The 27,880-nt window shown below is 35.2% G+C and overlaps 2 protein-coding genes across 4 annotated transcripts in view; one reads left to right on the top strand and one right to left on the bottom strand.

Moving 5' to 3' along the window:
* LOC134745388 (probable E3 ubiquitin-protein ligase sinah) overlaps window positions 1-26,766 on the top strand; it is a 67,288-nt gene extending 40,522 nt beyond the window's left edge. Inside the window, exons 1-4 of one of the 2 annotated variants that reach the window (XM_063679426.1) lie at window positions 8,073-8,222; window positions 10,487-10,623; window positions 16,763-16,932; window positions 24,376-26,766. In XM_063679426.1, the coding sequence (XP_063535496.1) occupies window positions 8,174-8,222; window positions 10,487-10,623; window positions 16,763-16,932; window positions 24,376-24,946 (927 nt within the window). In that variant the 5' untranslated portion in view covers window positions 8,073-8,173 and the 3' untranslated portion in view covers window positions 24,947-26,766. Of the gene's footprint in view, window positions 1-8,072; window positions 8,223-10,486; window positions 10,624-16,762; window positions 16,933-24,375 lie in introns of those variants that run through there. The other variant, XM_063679425.1, reaches the window with a different exon arrangement.
* Window positions 1-27,880, bottom strand: part of LOC134745356 (adenylate cyclase type 2-like) — a 171,194-nt gene that overhangs the window by 105,025 nt on the left and 38,289 nt on the right. The window lies entirely within an intron of this gene.

Here is a 27,880-nt window from a genome sequence, read left to right as displayed (position 1 = left end):
TACCGACGTTTCGACACAGGTTTCACTGGTCGTGGTCGCGGCTAACAGACGTCCCAGCAAAATGTCAAAACAGAGATTTGTGTGACTACCCGACGAAAAGTGTATTCAAACCACCAGCGACCACGACCAGTGAAACCTGTGTCGAAACGTTGGTAAATAAAGGTAACAAAATAAATTCGAGATAGACCCGATTGTAAATGTGATTTAATACCAGTTAGCTTAATCCGCTATTAAGGTATTTGCGGAAGGAGTTTTTCAATTGTAAAAAATAAAGTAAAGTAAATTTTTATTTGTAGAACACAGGTGATATAGTTTTTGATCTTATGTAATAATAGAGCTCCGTGTTTTCCAAGTACAAATATTATATAACTTAAAAACTATGGTAACTCAGTTTGTTATTAATAAATTTTTACAATTAAATGAGCATGTTATCAGAAACAACAATAACACCATATTATGGATATAACATATCAAATTTAACATTCAAACAAATATGAACAAAAAAAATTATATTAAGTACTTAGGTACAAATTAAATCATTACAAATACGTTAAGTGCAAAATTTGATTGATTTATTGAAAAAAACTGTCAGGTCGGTCGTTCTGCTTTTTTTGTGTTCATTATTAACGTAATTCTTTCATTTTAACTTGTCTAGCTGTCAGTTTTGTGATATGGGGTTACCAACCAGCCTTTAATGGTACACAGTTAAGTGAAAACGCCCTTACAACACGTAAAACTTCTATCAAAAAGTTTGCACTATAAAAAAGCGAAATGTTATGAACGTCAAACGAAAACATAAGTAACAAAACAACAATATTTTCGCGGATTAAAAACCTTGACCTTCAATTAATCTTCACACTGCATTATTTTACAACCACCGTTCACGATTCGTTACAGTTTCTACTAGCACCGATAATTCCAACCTTAAAACGTCAAATCAACATTTTAATACATCAATTTTTACAAATTTATATTTGCATATCTGGGAGTCGCCACTGATGAATTACTTAATGAATTAATATGCAGATATTTAGTTCCTCGAGTTTACCACCGGAACTAATATATTGGTATATGATGGCGTAAGCGGATTGGCGCAAACATGATGTAACGATTGTAACGAACAACCTTGACAGTCGACTCTTGGGCTAGACAACTTTGTTTTAGAAAGGAATAAAAAGAAATTGCGGTTAGATGACGTCGATGTAACATGTATGCTGATTGGTTCTCCGATTTAAAACATTTTAAATAAATGAAACAATTATGTAAAAAGTAAGAACAAATCAACTTTTACATTACCTCAGTACCTACTAGATAATGATTGTGCTTAAATTAATCTAGTTTAGAACAAATTTAATGTTCATTTATTAAATTATCTATGTCTAAACTGTGTAAAGTCCCGAGTTTGACAGCTGAAGAGTATGGGACCGTAGTGCGTTTGTGTTAACTGAATTTGTCAAACGACCACTTGAAAACCACTGTCGAAAGGCGCCATCTGAGTACATTAGCATTTGCAAATCAATGAATCTTATGAGAACACAACTTCAACATGATTCAATCTAAACAGCTTTATCGTATGTAGCACAGACAGAACACAGCATTAAAATTAATATTAATTAATATTTATTAATTATTAATATTAATGCTGGTCAGGAATACTAATCTCATTAACAATTATACACGTGTACACGTACAGTGGACGTCAAGTATAATATTCTTATTATTATTACAACTTATTAATTTTATTAGTTATACTGTTAACAAGGCAAGCAAAAAAAGAACTCACGAGTATTCGATATGCATACGATCCGGTCAAACTGGATCTATTAAATATATAGATTGAGTACAGTCTTAGATAATGGTTGTTCTTATTCGCTGTCCATTCTTAAAGCAAAAGTTAAACGGGTCAGGCATTAATATTTTTACAGTACATATGGTGCTACTTTACCGAACTAGTGTGATAATATACTAGTGTGATATAATACAGTCTTAGATAATGGTTGTTCTTATTCGCTGTCCATTCTTAAAGCAAAGGTTAAACGGGTCAGGCATTAATATTTTTATAGTACATATTTATGGTGCTACTTTTTCGCACTAGTGCGGGAATGAGCACTTTTACGTGCATATGTCGAAAGTTTAAAGGGCCATATGTACTGTAAAACGTTGTACGATACACGTGCGAAAAGGTAATCCGCAACTCGTGTCGATTTAAAACACTTCCTGCGGTCGTGTTTTAATTTATCGCCACTCGTTTCGAATTTCCTCTTTTCCACACTTGTATCGTAAATAACTATTATAGTACATATGGTGCTACTTTACTGCACTAGTGTGATAATTAGCACATTATGTGACTATATCAAAAATTCAAAGGGCCATATGTACTGTAAAACGTTGTACAATACACGTGCGAATAGGTAATTCGCAACTCGTATCGAGTTAAAATACTCCTTCCTTCGGTCGTGTTTTAATTCATCGCCAATTCGCCACTTGTGGCGAATTCCATTTTTATTGTACTAAAGATCGATAAGACTTAGGAAAAATCCATAAGGTAATAAGGTTACACCCAGCTGCAAAAGTGTATGGGCAGTTTATGAATGAATTCCATTCATAATTGTGTCAATGCAATTTTGCATCTCGTTATATGTTAGGTTACATCGCGGATATAATTTTCGAAGCCAGAAAATTGAGCTTCAGTGTGTTATACATTTAAATCATTATTTAGTTACCGTGCGTCTCGCCCACGCCAATACAAGTACGGACAAGTACGAGCGAAATGCACGATATTTGACTGACATCAGTTAAATGTCAGTCTGATATCAGTGAACGTTCGAATTGGCCTGTCAGTATGAGAAAAAAGGTACTTTTAGTCAAAGTTGTGTATGATTATGATCCACATGTCAATGTTACCCTATTTTCCATCGAAATAAGATTTTGCAATAAAGTACAATAATTATCCTTTGCACTGCTAACAGGTTATTCCGACTAAACAGTTGACTATCCACCGCAATCCCTAGCTCACGCTATCACACTAACTTCTTAAAGGCCAGAGAAACAGGTTATACGGTCCTTTGGAAAAATGTCGTTAAACGTACGTAGCTTATACAGACTTATGTCCTTCTGATTTTGGGTCGCTATCTCCATATCCACCAACGCAAATGCGCTTTGATCTTTTGCTCTGTTGAACCGGTCGTATGTGATCTCCGGTTACGCGTAACGCGTAAGGTACTTGTTGGTTTTTAGGTTTCCGTACCCAAAGGGTAAAAACGGGACCCTATTACTAAGACTCCGGTGTCCGTCTGTCCGTCCGTCTGTCCGTCTCTCCGTCTGTCTGTCTGTCACCAGGCCGTATCTCATGAACCGTGATAGCTAGACAGTTGAAATTTTCACAGATGATGTATTTCTGTTGCCGCTATAACAACAAATACTAAAAACAGAATAATATAAATATTTACATGGGGCTCCCATACAACAAACGTGATTTTTTTGCTGTATTTTTCCGTAATGGTACGGAACCCTTCGTGCGCGAGTCCGACTCGCACTTGGCCTGTTTTTTATATACAAATATCGAGCGAAGCTCGTAAATACAAAAACTCAAAAATGCGCGTTTTCTCAGAGATAAGACCCAGCTAGATCGATTTTTACCCGAAAACCCGCATATAGCAAATTTCATCGAAATCGTTAGAGCCGTTTCCGAGATCCCCGAAATATATAAGTATATACATACATGTATCAAAGATAGATATAACTCCGTAATAGATGGATACAGTCTAAGGAAAAAACGTGCCTCGAAAATCACGAAAATTTGATTCTCGATCAGATGGCGCCACTAGTTTTGGCCAACTCTCGTATAGAGGGCGTTGACTGTTTCGTTTGTTATTTATAATTTTAACGCATACCAGTGAAAGAACATGGGTCAAAATCATATAAAAATAATTAATACAAATAAAAAAATCATTTATCCATATTTAAATATATTTTAACGTACTTTTATAAATCTTCATTTTTAGTTTTAAAGTATGTCGATAGATGGCATTGAATTTACAGTGGTTACAAAATTTACTATGACAGTACCGCTCTATCTTATTATATCCTCATTGCATGTATACAAGAATTGTTCGTTTAAAGGTATACGATAATGGTGGTTACTCAAGTATGGCCCATATGAGGGCGGATACAGCTTGTCCCTCGCTAGCATCGCAGTCCCGCCCCTGGGAGCACTTACTCTCTACCAAGGTGCAACGATACGTACCACCTGCTGCTGCCCTTATTAGGTTTTCTAAGTTGGGCTACTTCAGATTCGGACGATATAACATGCCACTTACGCAAACTTATGCATCAAAGTATGGGCTGCTTGATGCTTTGATGCATGCATGCCATACTAGAGAGATGGCATTGCGCTGTATCTTACCTCAAAAAAAAAACGATTTAGTCAATAACGACGCCGAGCTCAATCAATGTATTTGTTAGTCTCAATGTTTATATAATGTCACTCCTTTTAAGATATGTAGCTTGACTGTAAATGTTAATTTAGGGATTAACAAAAAAAATATATATATATATACATATATTATATTCTACAAAATTTCTCATTATTTCTTCTCGTTCACTTTTTATAGTAGTTTTAATGAAGCAAACGCTTTGCAAGTAAAGTTAACATCAACCCTGAACTGTAGACCGTTAGCTTAGCCTTAAAACCTTTCTCTTAGAATTGCGTCAGGTGTGTTATAACACTTATAACGCTGCGGTATCGTTGTTAATTGTGATAGTTACGTTAGATGACGTAACATAATGTGATGTTTGTGTATCATGTGGCTACGCAAACTATAATAAAACCGGACAAGTGCGAGTCGGACTCGCCCACCGAGGGTTCCGTACTTTTTAGTATTTGTTGTTATAGCGGCAACAGAAATACACCATCTGTGAACATTTCAACTGTCTAGCTATCACAGTTCATGAGATATTAGCCTGGTGTCAGACAGTCGGATAGACAGACGGACAGTGGATTCTTAGTAATAGGGTCCCGTTTCTACCCTTTGGGTATGGAACCCTAAATATGAAGTAGTATTTAAATTGCAAGTAATTCAGTGTGGTCTAGTTTTGGATTAGATTACATTTTTCTTCGGTAGCTGTTTTAGTAAGCGCGGTTATTCCCAGAACTCCCATAAGTAGGTATAGCGATAATACGTGGCAGCATCAATTAGAGGAAAATATTCTACAAATAGCAAAAATGGATAAAACAATCCTTTATGAATGTACCCATTTTTATGGTCATTAGTTATTAGTCCTACATTTATTAACAAAACAATACAGCTATTGTGTTTGAAATACATGCCGCACACTTTAATTTAAACCATGCCCAAAAACACATCCGTGAGGAAGTAAGTAACATATAAGTACAACGACATAGCAGGTTAGAAACATTAAAAATATAAATAACGTAATGATTCAGACAGAAATATTAGGTCGTTTGTACCATAATGCGCTCCCGCCATCTGTATTCCCTGATCAATAACAATATGACCTCGGTCTCTTTAAAACAACAGTGAATAGGCTGTTACTGAACCGGTGAGCTCCATCTTAGGCCCTGTCTTCACTTTCCATCAGGTGTGACTAGGGCCAATCGCCGATCAGTTTATAATAAAAAAAAAATATATATATATATACTTACATAAATATTCATACGGGAAATATCAATAAGTATAATGTCAATCGTTTTCATAGTTCATAATTGATTCTAGGCACAAGTAAATAACATCATCTTTATCCACCAGCATCCGGCGACCTAGAGGAGGTCGTCTGACCATCTTCGTATAGGAGTCGGAAATATAAAAACGTTATATTACCGGAAAAACAAAGCTTGTGCTGCACGATATAATAATAACTATTTAACTCCTCCATAAATAACGCGGGCAGTAGCCACTTAAAGTTAAACATTATATACATTGTAATAAAACTGTACCTACTATTAGCTTTGACCATAGAGTAACTTATACTAGAGCAGTACTGTCATAGTAAATTTTGTAACCCCAGTCATAGAGTAACTTATACTAGAGCGGTACTGTCATAGTAAATTTTGTAACCCCAGTAAATTCACTGCCATCTGTCGACACACTTTAAAACTAAAAATAAATATTTATAAAAATACGATAAAATGTATTTAAATATGGATAAATGATGTTTTTTATTTGCATTAATTATTTTATGATTTTGACCCATGTTCTTTCACTGATATGCGTTAAAATTATAAATAACAAACGAAACCGTCAACGCCCTCTATACGAGTGTAGGCCAAAACTAGTGGCGCCCTCTGATCGAGAATCAAATTTTCGTGATTTTCGAGGCACGTTTTTTCCTTAGACTGTATCCATCTATTACGGAGTTATATCTATCTTTGCCCCAGTAAATTCACTGCCATCTGTCGACACACTTTAAAACTAAAAATAAAGATTTATAAAAATACGATAGAATGTATTTAAATATAGATAAATGATTTTTTTTATTTGCATTAATTATTTTTATGATCTTGACCCATGTTCTTTCACTGATATGCGTTAAAATTGTTAAATAACAAACGAAACCGTCAACGCCATCTATACGACTGTAGGCCAAAACTAGTAGCGCCCTCTGAACGAGAATCAAATTTTCTTGATTTTCGAGGCACGTTTTTTCCTTAGACTGTATCCATCTATTACGGAGTTATATCTATCTTTGCTTTGACGTACCCTAGAAAATAATCACGACATAGGAATAGAAAAACGTGACATAACATAACTACAACTATCTTCAAGTGCACTTGTAAAAGCATTTCAAAGTACTGATAATGAACTAAATAGCGATATAACAATATTTATATAGATATAATTGCAAACATTGGATCATAGTGTACGTGATACAAAGAAAATACATTTACGGGCCAATTCGAACAATGATCTAGATATCAACTAGATATCCACTAGATATGAAACAGAAACGATAACGAGATATTTAAGAAAGTTATGTCAAATTTGACATTTCCGCCATTCCGAAAGTCCTCTTGAACAATCTCTTTAAGATTTGCTTAAGATATTACTTAGACATACAATGGATATCTAATGGATATCCCAAAACGTCACAATAATTGTAGCGTGAAATGACAATAAGTTTCTCGAATCGAACTGCAAAAGATAACTAGTTGAGAACTAAACTATAATAACGTATCTATTAGATCTCGTATTGTTCTCGTATCGAGTAATTATCACGTTGTTCGAATTGACCGGTTAGATTAGAGTATGTATAATCCATTCTTATCCATACTAATATAAATGCGAAAGTGTGTCTGTCTGTCTGTTACCTCTTCACGCTTAAACCGCTGAACCGATTTAGTCGATATTTGGTATTGAGATAGTTTGAGTACCGGGAAGGACATAGGGTAGTTTTTATCCCAGAAATCATCCTTTAAGGGGGTGAAAAGGGGGGTGGAAGTTCGTATGGGAAATCGATAAAAAGCAGATTGGTTAAAAAATAAGCTACCAAAATTACTAACTCCACGCAGACGAAGTCGCGGGCAAAAGCTAGTATAAATATAAAAAGAATTATGGCACGTGGCAACGAAGTACCTATACTTGATTTTATATTGTCATAGATTCAAATAGTTTCAGTTTAAGACTACGCTAGGATGCGTTTCATAATTAGCCCGTTAATTAATAAACTGCGTAGGTAATAGACAAAACGCTTAACGGACGAACTATGCAATGACAAATCGCGAAATGGACGAACTGGTTAATCAAGAATCGCGATTTGGACGAACTGCGTATTGATACTATTGACGAATCGCGAAATGGATGCATCATACATATTACGGACGCAGTGCGTAGTAGGCGATTGAAGAAATGCGATTTGGACGAACTGCGTACAATAACAACAGGAACAAATAGAATCTATTTTTAATAACATTGCTGCTATAAAAAGAACTGATATCGGTGAGCTTCAGTCATTCCTTCCTCAAACGTTGAGATATGCACGTGATATATTTGTATTCTTATGCACATAAATCGTTATTTAGATAACTTTAGTGAGTCAGTGCTAATTTAGTGTCGTTGGATCTTTTGAGTGTTAGTTTGGCTCGGGATCTCAAAGCGGGTACACAAGTAGACATTAGTCATACGATTTTGTTAAATAAGTTATCGAAAATATCAAAATGAAATTTGTTGAATTTGATCCAGCTGATTTTCTACCGGAAAACAAAGGTATGTAAACATGTAGAACTCATAATGTCGCATTCTAAAGTAACATAACTCATTTAATATGCAATTATGCATACATAATAATTTGTATTCCGTATAAGCTTAGTAGAGTATTGGTTTATTGCTTATTGAACCGTTAAAAGAGTCCCCGGCAAGCTCGGCCGAATTGCACCTTCCCATACAAACGTAGTTCCGCTCTCATTTTAAAATTACGTGTTGGATTGTAATGAAACTTTGCACATACAATGACATGAGGTATATCTAGGTCTGAAATTAGTTTATATAGCTCCAGTTTATAAAACAAACGAAATAGAGCAAAAACAAGTTTTGTATGAAAAACTTAAATTCGCTGTATTTTTTTTTACTATGGTATCTGAAGCTACATAAACTAATTATAGACATAGATATACCTCCTTCTATTGTAAGTACTAAGTTACAGAGCAATCTAGCTAGTCTTTTTAAAATGAGAGCGAAACTACGTTTGTACGGAGAACCGAGCTTGCCGGAGACACATAAATTGACTCTTTATTTTTACGTTAACGTAGCGCATAAAATTATATGTCAAGTTACTAGAGTTAGACCAAGAAAAGTCTGCAACGATTTTAATAGCATTCGCAGTGCAAGTGTTATTTATATGTCATAATTTCATAGAAGTTTGACGTTTAAAATAACACTTGCACTGCGTGTGCTATCAAAATCGTTGCAGACTTTTCTTGGTTTAACTCTAACTAAAGTCAATACTAAAATATTTATGAATTAAATTGTTATACTTGAACGTAAAATGATGGCACGTTAAAAAGTTTTACACACACGAACAATTTTTAAATAATTATGTAGGTATATCACGACGTGCCTTGAAAATACACACGATTTTCTTTTTATTACAATACATGCACCTTATCTTCGCATTAACAATAACAATATTGACAAATATGTAGATTTTATCACTAAAAAATACAATGACTATGTTGATAAAATATTCCACTAACAATGAAAAAATCCGTTTAAAAAACTTAAATCCAGATACAAAAATACGTAGTTTTTTTTTGTTCTCACGTTGAACACCAAAATTCTAAACAAAGCGAGTCAAGCTGGCAATTTGAGAGGCCATGATTAAACTAATTGTTGCGAGCCGAGGGATGAAATTAGGGAAAAATCGAGTAAATTATATTCAATAGCAAAATTAAGAAAATATACAGGACACGGTGCAAATGAAATAAGGAAGGTTTAGTTAATATTAAAAGTATTAAAACAGATTATAAATAGTTTTCACATAATGTAACATTTTTAAACTCATTCTTATCAGAAGGAACTATAATAATCAATTCAAATAGAACAAACTGACAGGTTATGTTTTCTTTCTTATCCTACTTTTGTATGCAATTTCCCCGGCAAGCTCGACCGAATTACACCTTTTCATACAAACGTAGTTCCGCTCTCATTTTAAAACTACATGTTGGATTGTAATGAAACTTTGCACATAGAATGACAAGAGGTATATCTAGGTCTGTAATTAGTTTAAATAGCTCTAGTAAGTCTAGTATATAAAACAAACGAAATAGAGCAAAAACATGTTCTTCTTGCTCGACGCAGTCTTAAAAAAAACTCTCAATTAATATATTGAGGATTTTTACATTTTTTTATTTAATTTTTTATTAGCCTACTTTGGTGTCCCACTGCTGGGCAAAGGCTTCCCCTCGTTTTCTCCACTAGACCCTGTCAACGGTATTTTCCCACTATTTGGGGTAGCATAGAGTAACTTATACTAGAGCGGTACTACTGTCATAGTAAATTTTGTAACCCCAGTAAATTCACTGCCATCTGTCGACACTCTTTAAAACTAAAAATGAAGATTTATAAAAATACGATAAAATGTATTTAAATATGGATAAATGATTTTATGATTTTGACCCATGTTCTTTCACTGATATGCGTTAAAATTGTTAAATAACAAACAAAACCGTCAATGCCATCTATACGACAGTAGGCCAAAGCTAGTAGCGCCCTCTGAACGAGAATCAAATTTTCTTGATTTTTGAGGCACGTTTTTTCCTTAGACTGTATCCATCTATTACGGAGATATCTATCTTTGGGGGTAGAATGCGTCCAAGTCGTCCCGCCATCTCCTTTTTAGTCTGCCTGAACCCCGGCCAGCACCGTCTATCGGCGGGACATGTCTGTCGCATGCACCCGGAAAGGTGGGCCAAAATGGTCACGGAACACCACGGAATATTTTTAAATTAACAATTTCATTCTCTTCTTTACAGACAAGCCCCTCCCGATAGTGGAGCCGGCTGCCTTGGAATCAACAGATGAGGGCCACGCGGCGCAGTGCGCATGCCCGAACTGCGACGAGGTGCTCGCGCGCTTCTCCGAGTGCAGCATATGCTTGGAACCGTTACAGGTGAGGACTGAGGACATGATTTATTCACTTATTTTAGAAAAACTTTCCATCGTGGAGTCGAAGAACCGTTTGCGTTAAAACGCTTGCCTTACCAAAAATCACTCACAAAAATCACAGTGCGTGACGGAATCACGGATATTTTTTTTAGTTTTAATTTTTGTGTAAGTAAAAAAAATCGATGAGTTCTATCAAAAATAAAATTTTGCAGCAATTTTAGAAGCAATTTTCATGTTTTTAGCTTTTGTGCAATCATTTTTAGGGTTCCGTACCCAAAGGGTAAAAACGGGATCCTATTACTAAGACTGCTGTCTGTCTGTCTGTCGGTCTGTCACCAGGCTGTATCTCATGAACCGTGATAGGTGGACAGTTTAAATTTTCACAGATGATGTATTTTGCGTAATGGCACGGAACCCTTCGTGCGCGAGTCCGACTCGCACTTGGCCGGTTTTTACAAATTTTTAAGGTGCGTTTTAGATTCGCCCTTCAGTTCGAATTGGCCTCCTAGCTAAGGGGCTCTCTGTCGCACTTGTAAGTGTGACAGGCCGGGGGCAACACGTCGAACGTGATTCGCGATAGACCCCCTGATTTGGACGATACCAATGCCAATGAAATTGTCATGAACTCAAAATATTACCTCTTCTCATTATTCTTGTACTAAAATCTGTATGATATAACTTTTGGCGCAGCCAATGACCACATTATTGATTCCAATTTGCAATAATGCGGAAAGTCTACCAGACGGCGATGTCGTGATTGCGTGCATGACTGCGGGTTTTTGCATCGTTTTACGTCAGAATTATGAAAAAAATGTATGATATCATCATCTTTTAACATGCACCGGTTAATAAATGAAATATAAGTTGTTACTTGGTATAAGAAAGACATACCTATAAGTACATGTGTAGGTAACTACATTTTACAGTACATATGGTGCTACTTTTTCGCACTAGTGCGTCAAATAGCACTTTTCGTGCATATGTCGAAAGTTTAAAGGGCCATATGTACTGTAAAACGTTGTACGATACACGTGCGAATAGGTAATTCGCAACTCGTGTCGATTTAAAACACTCCCTGCGGTCGTGTTTTAATTCATCGCCACTCGTTTCGAATTTCCTCTTTTCCGCACTTGTATCGTAAACAACTATTACATATTGTGATACAGATTATCACTTGCAAATATTTTAACATAGCTAGCTAGGTAGGCACCTAGTATTCCTATTCTAAACTCTTCAAAACATCAAAGATATATGTAACTTTCCTACAAGGTACCCAAATCGTCTCGCTGGTCCTGGCCGTAAGACACAATTGTACGGCAATAAAGGGGCCCACTGACTATCAGTCCGCCGGACGATATCGGCCTGTCAGTTGTTCGGAACTGTCAAATTTTTGTTCTAACTGACAGGCCGATATCGTCCGGCGGACTGATAGTCAGTGGGCTCCTTAACGCATACTGTAAGTCCATTGACATTTTTAATCGTTTGCATGATGACATTGATGACATTAAAAATTTGCCTATTAAGGTCTGTTTTTTTATTCCGTAGACTAAAATGACGTTTCATGTGTAAGAAATGTCATTTTAGTATACGGAATAAAAAAACAGAATATAGTTTATTCAAGCGTAAACTTAAGAACTGGCTACTTCAAGAATGTTTTTACTCTGTTGAAGAATATTTTGACATTGTATGATATAATTAGTTATTGAATCTATAATTGTTGTTATGACATGACATATTAGTAATGTAATTGTAATAGTGACATTTTAGTAATACGTTAGATTTAAGTGCATTAGAACATTAGATTTAAGTACTCGAAATGCGAACCAATGCACGCTTCTTTAGATTTAGGTACTTTTGTAATAATTTTGTATACCAGTTTCTGATGTGACCACAAAATACTTTGATACCATCTTTTGTACCACATTTTTAAGCAAAATAAAGATATTTGTATTTTTAGTTTCGCTTACTTTTGGCACCTATACTATAAGAATGCTCTTCAGTTTTGGAACGGATAAAAATTACTTATTAATATTTATTTATTTAAAACAACGATATATATGAATGAACTTCTAACTACCACTCATATACTACCACCATCTCGTCTAAAAAGCCGTAGGAGCTTTATGCGGTGTACTGCAGCGATCCGGATTCCACCGTCCCAGAAGCGACTTGCCCAATGGAAGAGTTCCCGCGCCCCTCCTGACGACTACGTCCGCCCCGCTGAAGCGCTTCTCGCTGGGCATAAGCAGCCGTGGCCGATCTGGAAAGCCTTAAACAGACTGCGTTCCCAGGTCGGTCGTAGCAAAGAGAACATGCTGAAGTGGGGCGCTCTAAGCGGCTCAGACGCCCAATGTCCATGTGGGACGACTCCCCAAACAATGGAACACATGTTACTCGTATCTTGCCCAGCGTGCCCGCATTCCTGCTCTGAGCAGGATCTCCGTGATGCGACGGACAGGGCGATAAATGTCGCTGCCTTTTGGTCCCGCACAGTCTGAAAGTCTGAAACCATCGACACGAGAAGAAGAAGAAGAATGAACTTCTAAAATATAAATAAACAATGTATGTAACCACGGGTACAATAAATGTCATGTTAAAGTCGTCGTCAATAGAACTTGCATATAATGTAACCAAACCAAGGTAAAAACCTTCATTACTTTGTAATCTTGCTCTTTAAAAGGACAACCATGACCATATCAACAATTTATATACTTAAATATTATATTTATATAAATTTATTGTTAAATTAAATGTTAATTATTAATATTTCAGGGAAAATAACCTTCGTAAAAATGTTAGGTTATGCGTTAAACGCTAACAAAGTCTGTCATATTTATTGATATTATTTGGAAGTTCTATTGACGACGACTTTATCTCAAATAAATAGTAAGTAAACCATTACATATACAATAAAACGAAATAACACCTCACAATAGACACAGAACATCGAAATTATATACTAGATATATTTCGCTTAACGATGTAGTTACGTAAAGTGGCACTTTGCGCCCGCATTGACTGCTCTTTGTGCGTTGTCTCTAGTATTGTATTATTGTCACCACTTAAGTATAGAGACAAAGATAATAACATGTTGAATAATCTTTATAATAGTGGACTGTTGTTATTCATTGCGATATGAATATTGTAATAATATAGTAGTTTTACGAGTAGTGTAGCTACAGGAATATGTAAAACACGGTTAAAACTGTTTTATCTCTTGGGTGAAAAACGTCAAGGTTCCTTAGTTAATTATTTTAGAGCGGCACTGTTATTTTAATTAATTTTTCCCCTCACTAGCTCGGAAAGTTGTCTTTTATTCTTCAATACAAGCGGGGAAAAACGCGTTTTATCCACTAGTGGGGAAAGTAATTTGACCTTGGATGGAGCGTGTTTAAGTAGCTTGACAGAATGATAACAAAACGTAAATCGTTTATGATAATGATTCGTTCGATATTAATTATCATTAAATAAATGGTTTGAGAATCTAATGAAAAATACCAAATTTAGCTTTATTTAATGATTTTAAGTCATAAACCTTAAAATTCCATAAGAAACGTTTGTTTTTTTATAATAATATTAAATATAATTCTGAACGCACAAGTTGAGTCGATGCAATTTCAAAACGCATCGTTGACATTTCATACGTCAGAACAGAAATGTCAACATTGTCAACAAAATTTTTACTGTTCTTCTCACCGACTCACGTAAAAATCAGAATTTCTAGTGTTTTCTGTTATAATATCGTAAAAAACCAGATTCCAGTGATGAAGATGATCTAACGCCTGTGGATGTTGCACTTTCCTCGCTATAGTGAGGGGAAGAGTTTTGTGTTATACACGGGCGCAAATGTATTTTACTTCTCGTGTGTTGAAACACTCGCTACGCTCAGGATTCTATTTTAGAACCACTCGCTTCGCTCGTGGTTCACCTATAGAATCCTTTCGCTTGCTTGTGTTTCAATTCTACACTCGCGGGTAAAATACAACTTTGCACCCTTGTATAACAAATAACTATTACTTATTTGCAGTCGCGAAGATTATATGTATGTATATAGGTACTTCCTGTTCTTGTTGTTCCCAATTTCCAATCAGTTGGTCAATGTGACATTAGAGTTCAAAGTCTAGTGTTTGTTATTAGGACGCGATAAGGCGCTTTGGGGTCACTTCGATAGCGGGGTAATTTTGAAAATTGCTAATATCTGTAAACTAGAATATGCGTTGAAGTAGTGAGTGTGTTGCCAAAGTATTAAGTGCTTCTATAGTAATTTTCAAACTCGATAGATAGGGTGACAGGTGTCATTTCCATTATTATTTATGTCCAAAAACGTCAATGCTCGCAAAATTGTATTGAGATGACATTTGTCAGCGTACCCATCGAGTATCAAAAATACTACATAAAATATTGTATAACAAATATCTACAGATACATAATATAATCAATGTCAGTCAAAATAAAATAAATATCTAGTATAATAATGTAATAAATTATTTAATTAAAGTATATATAAAAGAGACTTCAGTATGTATTCGTTGCGCTGTGGTTAAAGCACCTTATACTACCAATTTTCTTAAAATCTAAATTTTTACATACAAAAACACTGTAACGATTGAACTTTACTCAGACATATTGCTATTGATCCTTTATAAATACCAATTCCATGTAACAGGCTTGTCTTTTAGGTAATTTAATTCATTATTAATTAATTTCGTGCCTCTGAACTTGAAAACGTACGTACATATTCGCAAATGTATTACGCGATACCTCATAACTTTGGTGCCTTGGCCTGAATTCATCTTCGAGTGTTACCGAATTGTGAATCTTGTTTATATGACTTAAGAGTTGATTTCGCAATATAACCTTCCTCTTGAACTCGTATGAACGAATATTTATGAAGCAATTTTACTTGAAGATTTTATAATAGTTACATATAAATAAATAAATAAATATTATAGGACATTCTTACACAGATTAACTAAGTCCCACGGTAAGCTTAAGAAGGCTTTTATTGTGGGTACTCAGACAACGATAAATATATTATAACTACAAATACTGAAATGCATAGAAAACACCCATTACTCAGGAACATTTGTGCTCATATAATTACCCTTGCCGGGATTCGAACCCAGGTCCATCGGCTTCACAGGCAGGGCCACTACCCACTAGGCCAAACCGATCGTCAAACATATAGAGTAGAATAGTTTTTATTCGTAAACACACAGACAATAGACATACATTAAAAGAACATAGTGAAAATAAACTGTCACGAAATGGCCCCATCTCAGCATGCTGCTGGCGACTTCGACGATGAATAATGAATATGAAGATTTAAATCGCAAATTCATCCCAGTACGAATTGATCAATCAATTATTTAGCCTCACCTTACCAGCCCAGTTTACATTTTTTTAGTATTCTAAAACGAGCACAACAAAACATTAACTTCTGAATCCACTGGCTTTAGTGTCTTAACTTAACCAGCAGCCTAATCAGGAAACTAAACTAAGAATTTCTTGCAAATGTTTGTTTCTTCTTGTTCATAGAAGTTGTTGTAGAAGTTCAAGAACAATTCTTCTGAGGGTTCATAGCAGAAAACCGATATAAAATGACTCTAGTAACTATAGATCTATGCTACAACCATAGTCCACATTTTGTCAGTGAATAGTGATTACTGACGCAGCTATTAGAATTATACTCATTACATTTATTCAAATATTAGTTGAGTTTTCAAAAATATGTATACTTGTTTTAGACGAACTTGTATTTGGACTATAGCTGTAAGTTGTGGATTAAAGTTTTCTGAGTTTACGGCACTCTAGCTCTAGCTCTCGAATGCGACTCGTGTTGTCGGTCTTACTCAAAAACACCAGTGCCCACAAAAGGCACGAGGCCACACCATTAACATAATTTTGATCGCCGCTGGTAGTCGGGCTTTCTAATCACGTCTTATGTTTAAACGCCGCATTAAAAACTGCAACATACACCTATTACAATAGAAGCAACCGACCACCTTGTATGATCTGTTCAAAGTTGGTACCGGTTTGTGCGCTCTCATGCGACATCAGTAGCCAAACTTGAACTGCAATGCATGCCCATACTGAGTCAATGTAAAACTTAGGTTGTAACGAATCCATTGCTTCTTTTTCAGTGCTGCGGTCCCTGCGTGTGTCCCTGGTGCGGAGGTGTGTGGTGCGCGCGCTGTTCTCGACGGATCTCGCGCTGCGCGTGGTGTAGAGGCGCCCTGCGAGCGCCGGCGGCGCCGTGCTTGGCGCTGCAGAGGCTTGTCAATGATCTCATGCTACCGTGTAGGAATTACAGGTACTTACACTACAAGGTATTTTACCTTTGTTTTTTCATAGCTCTAAGTTATATTTTATTACGATTTAAGTCATAATAGTCATAGATTCTTGAACCATCTTCATCCACATTTTTGTCATTTCTCCTTAAGCTTTGTGCTCATAACACGGTAAATAATCTGTAAACGCATAATAATGCACAATTGGAATTTTTTTTTGGATGCCAATCGATTCCATTTCAATCCAGGATCAAAGCTTCTTAGAGACCAACCTTGGTTAAAACACTAGAAAAGCCACAAATTAAAGAAAACGTTTGGACAGAATTTGTAGACATTAGTAAAAACAGTGCGAATAGCTGTTTAGAAATTAAAAACACAGTTTTCCATTTTCAATCCTAAAAGCTTCGATAAATTAATGCCAATTGGTCTTAAAGGAATTTAACATCTCGTCCCGTTTTCACTATATGGTCACAGCTTAATTGATTTTAAAAAAGGCATTTTAAATTAATAGTCTCCATAAAAAAGTTACGGCTTTTTGATGTTTTGTAATACTTAGACGAAATATAACTTTGGTCTTTATTTTAATCCCAACATAAACATAAATGTAAAATTGAGCCAAGTGCAATATTAAGAATATGAATCGTTGTTGTCTCGTCGACAAAAAAATTGAGTTCTATATGGGTGCCAATTTCTGTGCTGTGTGGAAAATTCTTAAATTTTAAAGAATTTGACTTCGCTAGTTTTTATCAACAAATCCACAACGACACATATTCTTAATATTAAACTTGGTGCTCATTTTACATTTATGTTTTTGTTTGGATATCATTACTTTTTGTACAGAAATTACTATAGTATTCATCATGAAAGCAGTTTTGCCCAAGCTGAAAAGGAGACCCTCGCTAACGCGAAGTCAATCAGTCACAAAAATGCCGGTTTTTAAACGTTAATTTATCAATAACTGTTTGAGCTAGGTCTGAAATTTTGTATTTTAGACACGATAAGGGACTTGAATAAATATGCCAAATTTCATGTGTGTAAGTTAAATACGTTTCAAGTTGTGAAGGGGTTAAAAGTAGCTCGAAATGGTTCGTGTTTTACACACGGTTGCTGCGTCGCCAGTTTCTTTTCTTTGAACTTGGCTGGACACGCTACCGCGTGTCTATATTACACTGCTCAACAGTTTATAGCTAAAATATGGATATTTAATGAACATAAATAAACTATTATACTCGTGAATGTCATAAAACTTCTGTCACTAACAACTGAGACGAATCTAATGTGAACTCACGCATAAAACACTGATTTAAACTTTCACGATTTTACTCATTATTATTCACAACGACGGGACTTCTCCGAGACCACGGGAAAAACGCCGTCTTCGAAACGTCGGAGGTAAATTTCAAACTTATTTTACGTGATTAAGTCACGCATAAAAATCCATCAAACCGTTTAGACTGCAGGGCATGGATAGACAAACATACACTCGAAAAATAATACTTTATCTTTATAGTAGGATGATGATGATGATGATGCTCTCATGACCGATTTCGGCCACAGCGACTGTGTGCTCTGGAGTAGGCAATTTTTAATTCGCGTTATTAGCGTGTAGCTGATCCGCTCTCTGGTGCGCCCTTAGGTGGCTCACGTACTCTATCTTCTTGCTAAATACTCGAGCACATCTTGGGCACGTCAGCGCACCACCTACATAGTTGTAGCAAATCGAGGTTGGCGGCCGAGCCTTAAGCTCATCTCGTTTCCTGTCGAGCTCACTGCGGCGTTCAGTCTCGAAATCAGTGACTCGATCGTGAATGAGGCGCCGCCACTCGGGCCGCTGCGCTGCCTTCCGCTCCCAGACCAAGGGTTGTAGTTTGCATCTCTTCATATGTCTTTTCAGAACATCCTTGTATCGCAAGTGCTGGCCACCACTTTTACGCTTACCATTCTGGAGTTCTGAAAAGAAGATGCGCTTCGCCACTCTGTCTTCTGACATCCGAGACACGTGCCCACACCACCGCAGCAAGATAAATCAGGCCACAAGGACCTTTAATTCTTTAGCGAGCCTAATAAACCTAGTCCCAACTCCCAACCCATAAATTGTGCACTTTTAATCTGTTTTACGATTTATTTGATACCTATCTGAATCATTGCAACATCAAAGTTACCTTTAAAACTTTTTTATGAGGGTAGGTACTTTAGGTGGCTGTAAAGGTTCGATCTTATTTATTTTGTTTGAGGTGTTTTATGACAATTTTATGGAGGGTTAGAAGGTTACTATCGATTGACTGGGCTACACTCACACTTCACTTCACTTAAGTAAGCAAATTTAGTTGCTAGTTTGTATTTGGGTCACATGTCACGTTTAATATTAAATCTACAAAAGTTGAGGTACTTTGAAACAGAAATAGGTCGACTAGTAGAGTTTTCACTATACAACTCCGTATCCTTCTGGATATTCGAAATGTAAAAGTTTCAAAGCTCAAATATACCGAATAACGCATAAACTTCTCAATAAAATATGAGGAACATTTGGGACACATTATTATCGCATTAACTACGAGGGTAAAATGGGGAGGTAATAAAAAATTGTATGGAGTCACGAGAGAATGAGGTAGGTAGTTTAACGTCTCATTCTTTCTTTATATTTAAGAGCTGTGCTTTTGTCGGTGGAGCAATTTCCAACTCGTCCGGTCCTCTGCCAACTCCTTAACCTTCAGGTATGACACGACCTGAACCGTTTCTTTTATTTGGTTGAAATATTTTTTCTCGGTCTTTCTCTTTCCCTCTCTTTTTCCTTCTATAATGTTCTTAAGGAACAGATCGTGTCGTAGCAGATGTCCAATTAGTACTCCTCTTCTATTTTCTATTATATTTATTTTCTCTTTAATCCTATCTAGAACCCTAACATTTGATATTTTGTCTGTCCAACTAATCCTTCCATTCTCCGCCAACACTACATTTCGAAGCTTTTCAATCTTACTCTGATCTCTTTGTGTCAGTGTCCATGTTTCGCAGGCGTTTAAGGCGATGCTCCAAATGTAGGATTTAAGAAAATGTTTTTTAGTGTTAGAAGACATTTTTGGTTTTAAATAGGTTTTTTATTGTTGATGGCTTGTTTGTCTATTGCGATTCGAGTAATGATATCTTGACTACATCTTAATTTTTTATTAATGATACTCCCGAGATATTTAAAGCTATCGACTTGTTACAAAATAGTGTAATTTAGTTTAATTGGTCTATTTATCTTATATAATTTTGATGCTGTTAAGATTTTTGTTTTGTTAATATTAATTTTTAAATCTGATTCCTGTAAAATTTCGTTCATATTGTTAAGCAATAATTCTAGTTGTTCACTGCCTAATAATTATATAGACGGCAGTGTGTCCAACTATTCAATAAATATATACCTATGGAAAATTTACGGAGCCGTGATGGGATTATTAAATCAATTATTTGTACTTTGTACCATTATCCGAGAAACAAAGATTAAACCTATGCCTCAGTGACCCGCAATGATAAATTTACTGCACTTGACAACAAAACGAGTTGTAAATCACCATAATAGAATGCGAAGCAATCATAGTAAAGCTGCTATTATACCCCCATAACCGTTAGACTATGTTATAAAATTACCTTCAAATGGACAAACCCATTACGGTGATTACATTTTCGTTCGTATCTTATAAAGGAATAGATAGATCCCTTTTAGGGATAAGTTCGCCTTCGTGCAATGAATTCATTTTGATATTATTTTAATTTCAACTTGCCTTATATGCACAATAAAATATTTACTCGTTCATACATACAATAAAATTAAAGTATAATTATAAATGAGACGTATGAAAGTATAATTTAATTCTAAATAACATTTTCATACGAAGGTAACGCGCAGTAGGTATAATAGCTATATACATACGTATACAGTTCCCAAGTTACATATATATATATATATATAACATGGTAAATTTATATAAAGCCATATATAAACAACTCCAATCCCATTTCGTGTTAGCTGAAACATATTTATTTTGTTTCTGCTAAATTGAAAACAATACCGATTTTACTTTTCTTATAATTATATAAATATTTTTTTATTTCAGTACACAAGTAGAAAAAATTATATATAACAAAATATTTTAAAACATACTTAAAATACAAATTAAAATTTTTAGGGTAGAATAAGGGTTTCAATCAAAGTATAGATGGATATTATGAATGAATTGTTATATATATATATATATATATATATATATATATATATATATATATATATATATATATAACATGGTAAATTTATATAAAGCCATATATAAACAACTCCAATCCCATTTCGTGTTAGCTGAAACATATTTATTTTGTTTCTGCTAAATTGAAAACAATACCGATTTTACTTTTCTTATAATTATATAAATATTTTTTTATTTCAGTACACAAGTAGAAAAAATTATATATAACAAAATATTTTAAAACATACTTAAAATACAAATTAAAATTTTTAGGGTAGAATAAGGGTTTCAATCAAAGTATAGATGGATATTCACTTAAGTTACTATAGTTAGATTGTTATTTGCGCTTTGTAAGGACTTATTTTTAATTAACCCTAAAAATCGTCTACATTGTATCCCTTTATTAAATATCTTATATCCCTAGTGATCATAGCTGTGTAAATTTATGCTAAGTGTAATCTCTGTAATTGATAAAAAGTTGCTTCTATAAACAGCAAAATAGTTTTTAAATTACCTTTAATTTTCGCCCCTAAGCACGCATTATGTAATGAAATACCACCCGTGCAGTGCCATTGTACCTACGAAATGAAAGAGTGAAAAATTATAACTGTAAATCATAAATTTAATTACGAAGTTGCTTGACAAAGTAAAATTAAAACAGGGTGTGTTTCGGTTACAATGTTGACTTCAATGGTTTTAACGAGATTTTCTTTTGACAAAGTCAACAGAAATAAAACTATGGAAACGGATTATATCGGCGAAATAATCTGTTTCCATGGTTTTGTTTCATAAGTAACTATCGCGATAACCGAAAAGTTCAATGTGGAAAATGATAATCAGTGAGGTGCTTTCTCGTATGTCAGTCTAATAAAAATTCAAATAATTCGTTAGAGCAAATGTTAATAAACTCTCCATAAGTATACAGAGTATTAGTCAAAAGTATAAGAATTCGGCAATTGTTTCTATTATTTGGTCTAGATCCATTTCTCCTAATTACTAAACGAACTTGTGCTAGCAAGAACTACCCATAAAGCACAAGGCAAATATTTAAGAATTATATTTTTATATTTGTTTTAGAATAAAAAGAATAAAATCGTTTTTATTTGTAAACACGGAGACAATACACATACATTAAAAGAACGTGAAAATAAAGTGTCACGAAATACAATGTACCTAGTAAAGAAGAGGAGTGGGTGAATACAGACTGAATAAATAGATAACCCATTGCTTAATACGATTTCAGTTACATTAACACACACACACACACACACACACACACACACACACACACACACACACACACACACACACACACACACACACACACACACACACGCACGCACACGCGCACACACACACACACACGCGCACACACACACACACACACACACACACACACACACACACACGCACACGCACGTACGCACTCACGCACGCACGCACGCACGCACACACACACACATTTTCAGTTATATGTAAGCGTTACTTGGGCTGATTGGCATGAAAAAAAAGCGTGTTTTTTTTAAAAATAGGTGGTGTTTAGTAAATGTATGAAAAACATTTTATTTTATTTGTGGCTTTTATATTGCCCCAACCTAGGTTGGTTGGTCTGTAAGAACTGTAAGAAGCTTTCGATCCGGTATAGAAATGGAATCGATTGGCATAAAAAATTACAAAATTGACGACTTTGTCGCTGTGTAATTTTTTTCCACAATCTGTAAATGTCAATAATCTTTAAATACTTACTTAGGGAAGGTCTCCTAAGATCATTTTGGCACAGTAGCTAAAAATCCACCCTTTCTATGTATGTACATAGGTGAATACAGACTGAATAGATAGTCAGTCACATTAACTTGACACGTAACATGACGCGGAAGAATAATATTAAGCAACTTTCAAAGTGAAGCAAGCGAGCAATTTTTTTAATGGCATGTTCACGATCTAGCAAGCTAGGCTAGACTAACTTAATTCCTAACAATGGATCCTGACATTCCTGACTTCCATTAAGTTATTAAAGTACGGATATAACGTCTTTGGAATAACCAATGACGTGCTTTTTTGCTTCAATCGTTTTTATTAGCATAATTGAAACAAAATATTGGTTATGTATTTTTGATAAATAAAGGGATCAAAAGGGCAAGGCTCACTTAATTAGTTTTTGGCGACAAAATAATTACGTGCTATTTTGTACAATTCTTACATTGATTGTGATAGTGAGGTCGATGTTTTTATCGGGTATTCTAGTAGTTTTACGCATGTGAGTTCGCAAAAACAACCGCGTCTTAGTGCTGCTATATACCGTGAAATGTAAAAGAATTAGCAGTTGGTATAATGTCCATCTAAAAATAGACTTAATAACTGAGTCTCAGGCACATACTTAAAGTTATTAGCATAACTAGAGCTAAGACGTAGATGTATTAAATACGACTAGAAATTGTGGAATAACCTCATGTTACTCAACATGCCTAGAGCCAAAGAGAATTAAATAGACATAGAGTGCTCACTTCATACATCAGTTTTGTTATCAAAACGACTATCAAAGCGTCAAGTAGCGGAATTATCAGTACTGCTACCCGACAATAGATGTCGCGACGAACGGAAAGTCTAATGATCAACGATTTTAACCGGATTAACCGGAACTATATTTTAACTCCTTCTGTTTATAATATTAGTTGTAAATTGATGAGCACTTTTCGTCAGTCGCGACACACGGGACATCTAATGTCGAGTAGCAGTACTGATAATTCCGCTACTTGACGCTAGATGTCGACTACGAAAATAATAGTCGTTTTGGTAACAATAACACTTTGCTAGAGCCTACGTGACTGTAGCCATCTGTGCACAGCGCATAGTTATGCATAAGAAGTACATCATTTGATGTGCGTCTTGTATTGAATTTGAACGAACCAAGCTAGCAAGCTACGTAGGTATCTTGTAGGATTTCATGCTATTAAAATATAAATCCAATAAAAAAAGTTATTTAAACAAAAACATAGCTCAAAGCTTTCCCAGCCCTGGAAACTGTGGCAATCTAATTAGTAAGCACGCCTATTATTTTCTCCACAATTCATAAGAAGAATAAAATGAGGTTCATATAATCATCCAGTCATTTCGTCATCCTTGTTTTGTAGAAAGGAAATGCGTCCATTACTGATAGGCCACTATCAAGAAACATTTTCGTAATCACACTTACCTATTTGTCTCAGTTATTTAAAACTAACCATATATTTTCTTTGTCAACAGACGCGGCTGCACAGAGCTCCTCACAGCAGCCACCAGACCGAAGCACGAGGAAAACTGCAAATTCGATACCATGACCTGCCCCATCACGGCCAACTGCTGCTCCATACCCTTCGAAGAACTCTCCGCTCATCTCCAGGGCACCCACAACATCATCGCCGTCTACTCACAAAAAATCAAGATCCTCATAGAAAACTTCCAAACCAAGTTGAAGAAAACCGCTTGCTGCAGAACTAAATACAAGATCATTCTGCTTCATCAAAAAAGCGCCTTCATCATCAAAGTATGCATCTACAATTACCATGTCAGAGTAGAAGTGATGAGAAGAAAACTAGGATACATCGCAGACGCCAAGTCTGAATCTAGAAAAAGCGACTACTGTGCTTTAGTCGAGTTTCAATCTAAAGCACTAAGTACAAAGTCAGCCATTCTTATTGAGAATGAGAATTATAGCAAGAAAGCCGAAATACAGTGGAATGATGTTATAATGAAATCGGAAAACGACGAGGCGATTACGATTCATGTTAATATTGGTAAATCTGATGCTGAAAGGAAAGATTATGCGGAACCATAATCGGCGTGACGATGAATAACTTAAGTTGCTAATTGAACATTTTTGAGAAGTCTAACTAGAGACTTGATTGTGATATGAGGGAAGAATACTATTCAAGCATAGGGTGCTACTGTTGGTCAATGAAAGATAGACGGGTTTGACCAGTTAGGTTAGTGTCGCTTGAAGTTCTAAAGATGCTGGTGCCATCTGTTAGCTTGACGTATGATTCCTTTAAATAGACACTGCTCAACTGTCTCAGTGAGTTAGCTGTCTTATTTTTAATCAGCGCCGGAACTTTTAACGAAGGCCAATTCGGTTTTGGCGATATCGTAAATGTGGTTAATTATTTTGGCCTTAAGAGATCTGTGAGCTTAAATTGTATCACTTCCTGTAGAAAGGTCAGAGGTTTAGTAAATTCGATAAAACGAGTGACGTCTTTCAGTTATCAGTCTCATTCATTACGTAACGGTATGAACACATGTTTTATGTAGAGTAGTTAGTGTAAAATAAAGTCAATACGTTGATAATACGAGGGATACGATGGGTTGATAAGTTTCCGAAATGAAGACGAAAACACAAAAATATTTGAATCTGACTAATTAATTTTTCTACATATGCTCCTTCTAGTTCGATATAACTAAACCGAGGCTTTTCCGGGCCCATTATTCCGTTCTCATATAATTTTCTGTTGAGGCCCTCTAAAGAGCCACTTTTGCCGTCAATTATTTTGGTGTTGGTGGATTTTTTTGTCGTATTAGCCATAAATGAAATTTTGACACATACTTAAGTCACGGAGGTCCAAATCCTGCAAATGCGGCAAATAGAGTATTAATTCGAAGCGCTAAAATTGCCGTCATAACGGTAGCCATGTAAATAGGCGAGTTATCGTCTTTAAGGGCTGCAGCGGCAGCCAACATGCAGAAATCTTTTTTTTTTTGACAAATATTCTACTAATATATATAGAAAACTTATTCCGGCGAGCTGTTTACAATCTCTTCTGTCTCCCAAGGTAATTATCGACAGTGTTTTAATACAATATTTTTACTTTTTTGGTCGTTTCTGGGATATACACCTCATTTGGTCTCCAACTGCTGGGATACGCCATTGACGCTTTGTCGTCTTCGTATGAAATCATCTACCCAAGTGCGGACGGTACTAAAAGGTTCATAGTCCCCTATGGCACGATGCAGCACAGTTTTAATCTGGGTTTCCGTTTTTTTCCTTTTTAAACTTGAAACTGTATGACAACTCGATCCTCAGTTCTCAGCATTTTTATCAAAATGGAAAACTGACTCACTTCATACCTCAATATTTTTTTTGAAAAACAAATAAACGAACTATTTTTAGGGTTCCGTACCTCAGAAGGAAAAAACGGAACCCCTATAGGATCACTTGTGCGTCTGGCTGTCCGTCTGTCACAGCCCATTTTTATAAATATTTAATTGAGAAAGATTGCAAATTACGATAGAAAAGGAATTTATATCATTATGTATTTTGAAACATAATTGTCGTTTCGGTTTTTTATCGACCCACCCTCGTATTTATTATCTCTCTTAGTCAAATTTCAAGGAACAGTTACATTCCAAATATGTATAAAAATACATTTAAAAGCATTTCTTTTCAACGTCAGATTATTATATTGCCATAGAGAGCCATTTCTTAAATTGTTCAGCATTAATTCCGTTCATACATAAATTTATGAACGTGAAGCAAAGTTCCAGGTTTCTTTTATGTAAACGACCAATTGTGACTGATCTAGTTTTAAACTTAATTTTATTGTATTACTAAGATTAGTATAGTAAAATTATTAATAAATATGTACTTAGATTTTTTTTACACAACATTGTTTTTTTATTTCTATCTACATAATCCCAGGTGGAATAAAAAGATTACTTACTAAACGATACCTAGTTACTATTACGTAATACAGAGAACCACCGGTATCAAAGGTAGCGTTAATAACTATCGTCAAGTATCAAAAGATAGTATGGAAAACAGAGCGACGTGAAGAAAAGAAACATGTATCCAAGGCAATGACCGTATGTAATTATAATAATTACAATTAATTAACAACCCACAACTCTAATAAAGAATTTTCTAATAATTTTATAATGAAAAACAATCCCGAAAATTATATCATACAACCTTTGACGACGCCCACTCTTTTTGGGTCCTTAATATTTTATTCAATCTGGTACAACTAAATAAATGTAGGTAATATATGAAATAAAACTATGAAAACGGATTATATCGCGTATATTGAATTTATAATATATCCCGACGTTTCGAACCCTTCACAGCGTTCGTGGTCAACGGGTGACTGAGGATATACATATATATATATATATATATATATATATATATATATATATATATATATATATATATATATATATATAATTACTTTCTTCGAGAAACACTTTTTTCTATTCTTAAACTTAAATGACGCATTTTAAAATACAAGTTTTGCAATAATGTTGATACCTATATTATCTTTGTTACATTAATTTATATCTAAATTGAAAAACTCAAATAAATATCAGTTTCATTTTCTATACGAATATTTTCTTTCTAGTTTAAGGATGACTGACGTTAGACCGGGCCGTGTCCGGGCCGGAGCTTCCAGCGCTTACTTTTCTATGACATGACAGGTGATCACGTGATGCTTTTCATAGAAAACGAAGCGCCGGAAGCTCCGGCCCGGGCACGACCCGGTCTAACGTGAGTCATCCTTTAATCTTTGGCGCCTTTGGAGGTGACATTGAATACGGCATTTATAAACTATAGATTGGCACTGAATTCACGTCGCGCTTCTTATTCTTTCGGCAAAGTTACTCGTAATTGGGGACATAAGCCTCGATAATCCCTTCACCACAACAAAATATCAACAGCTATTCGTTTGTAACATTTTTTTTGTGAACCTAGAATATATAAAAAGTAACATTAATTATACAG

This window comes from Cydia strobilella, chromosome 11 (genome assembly GCF_947568885.1).
Source record: "Cydia strobilella chromosome 11, ilCydStro3.1, whole genome shotgun sequence".
NCBI classification, from domain to species: Eukaryota; Metazoa; Arthropoda; class Insecta; order Lepidoptera; family Tortricidae; genus Cydia; species Cydia strobilella.
The sequence above is the reverse complement of the archived record's forward strand: the minus strand, read 5'-3'. Positions and strand labels throughout refer to the sequence as shown.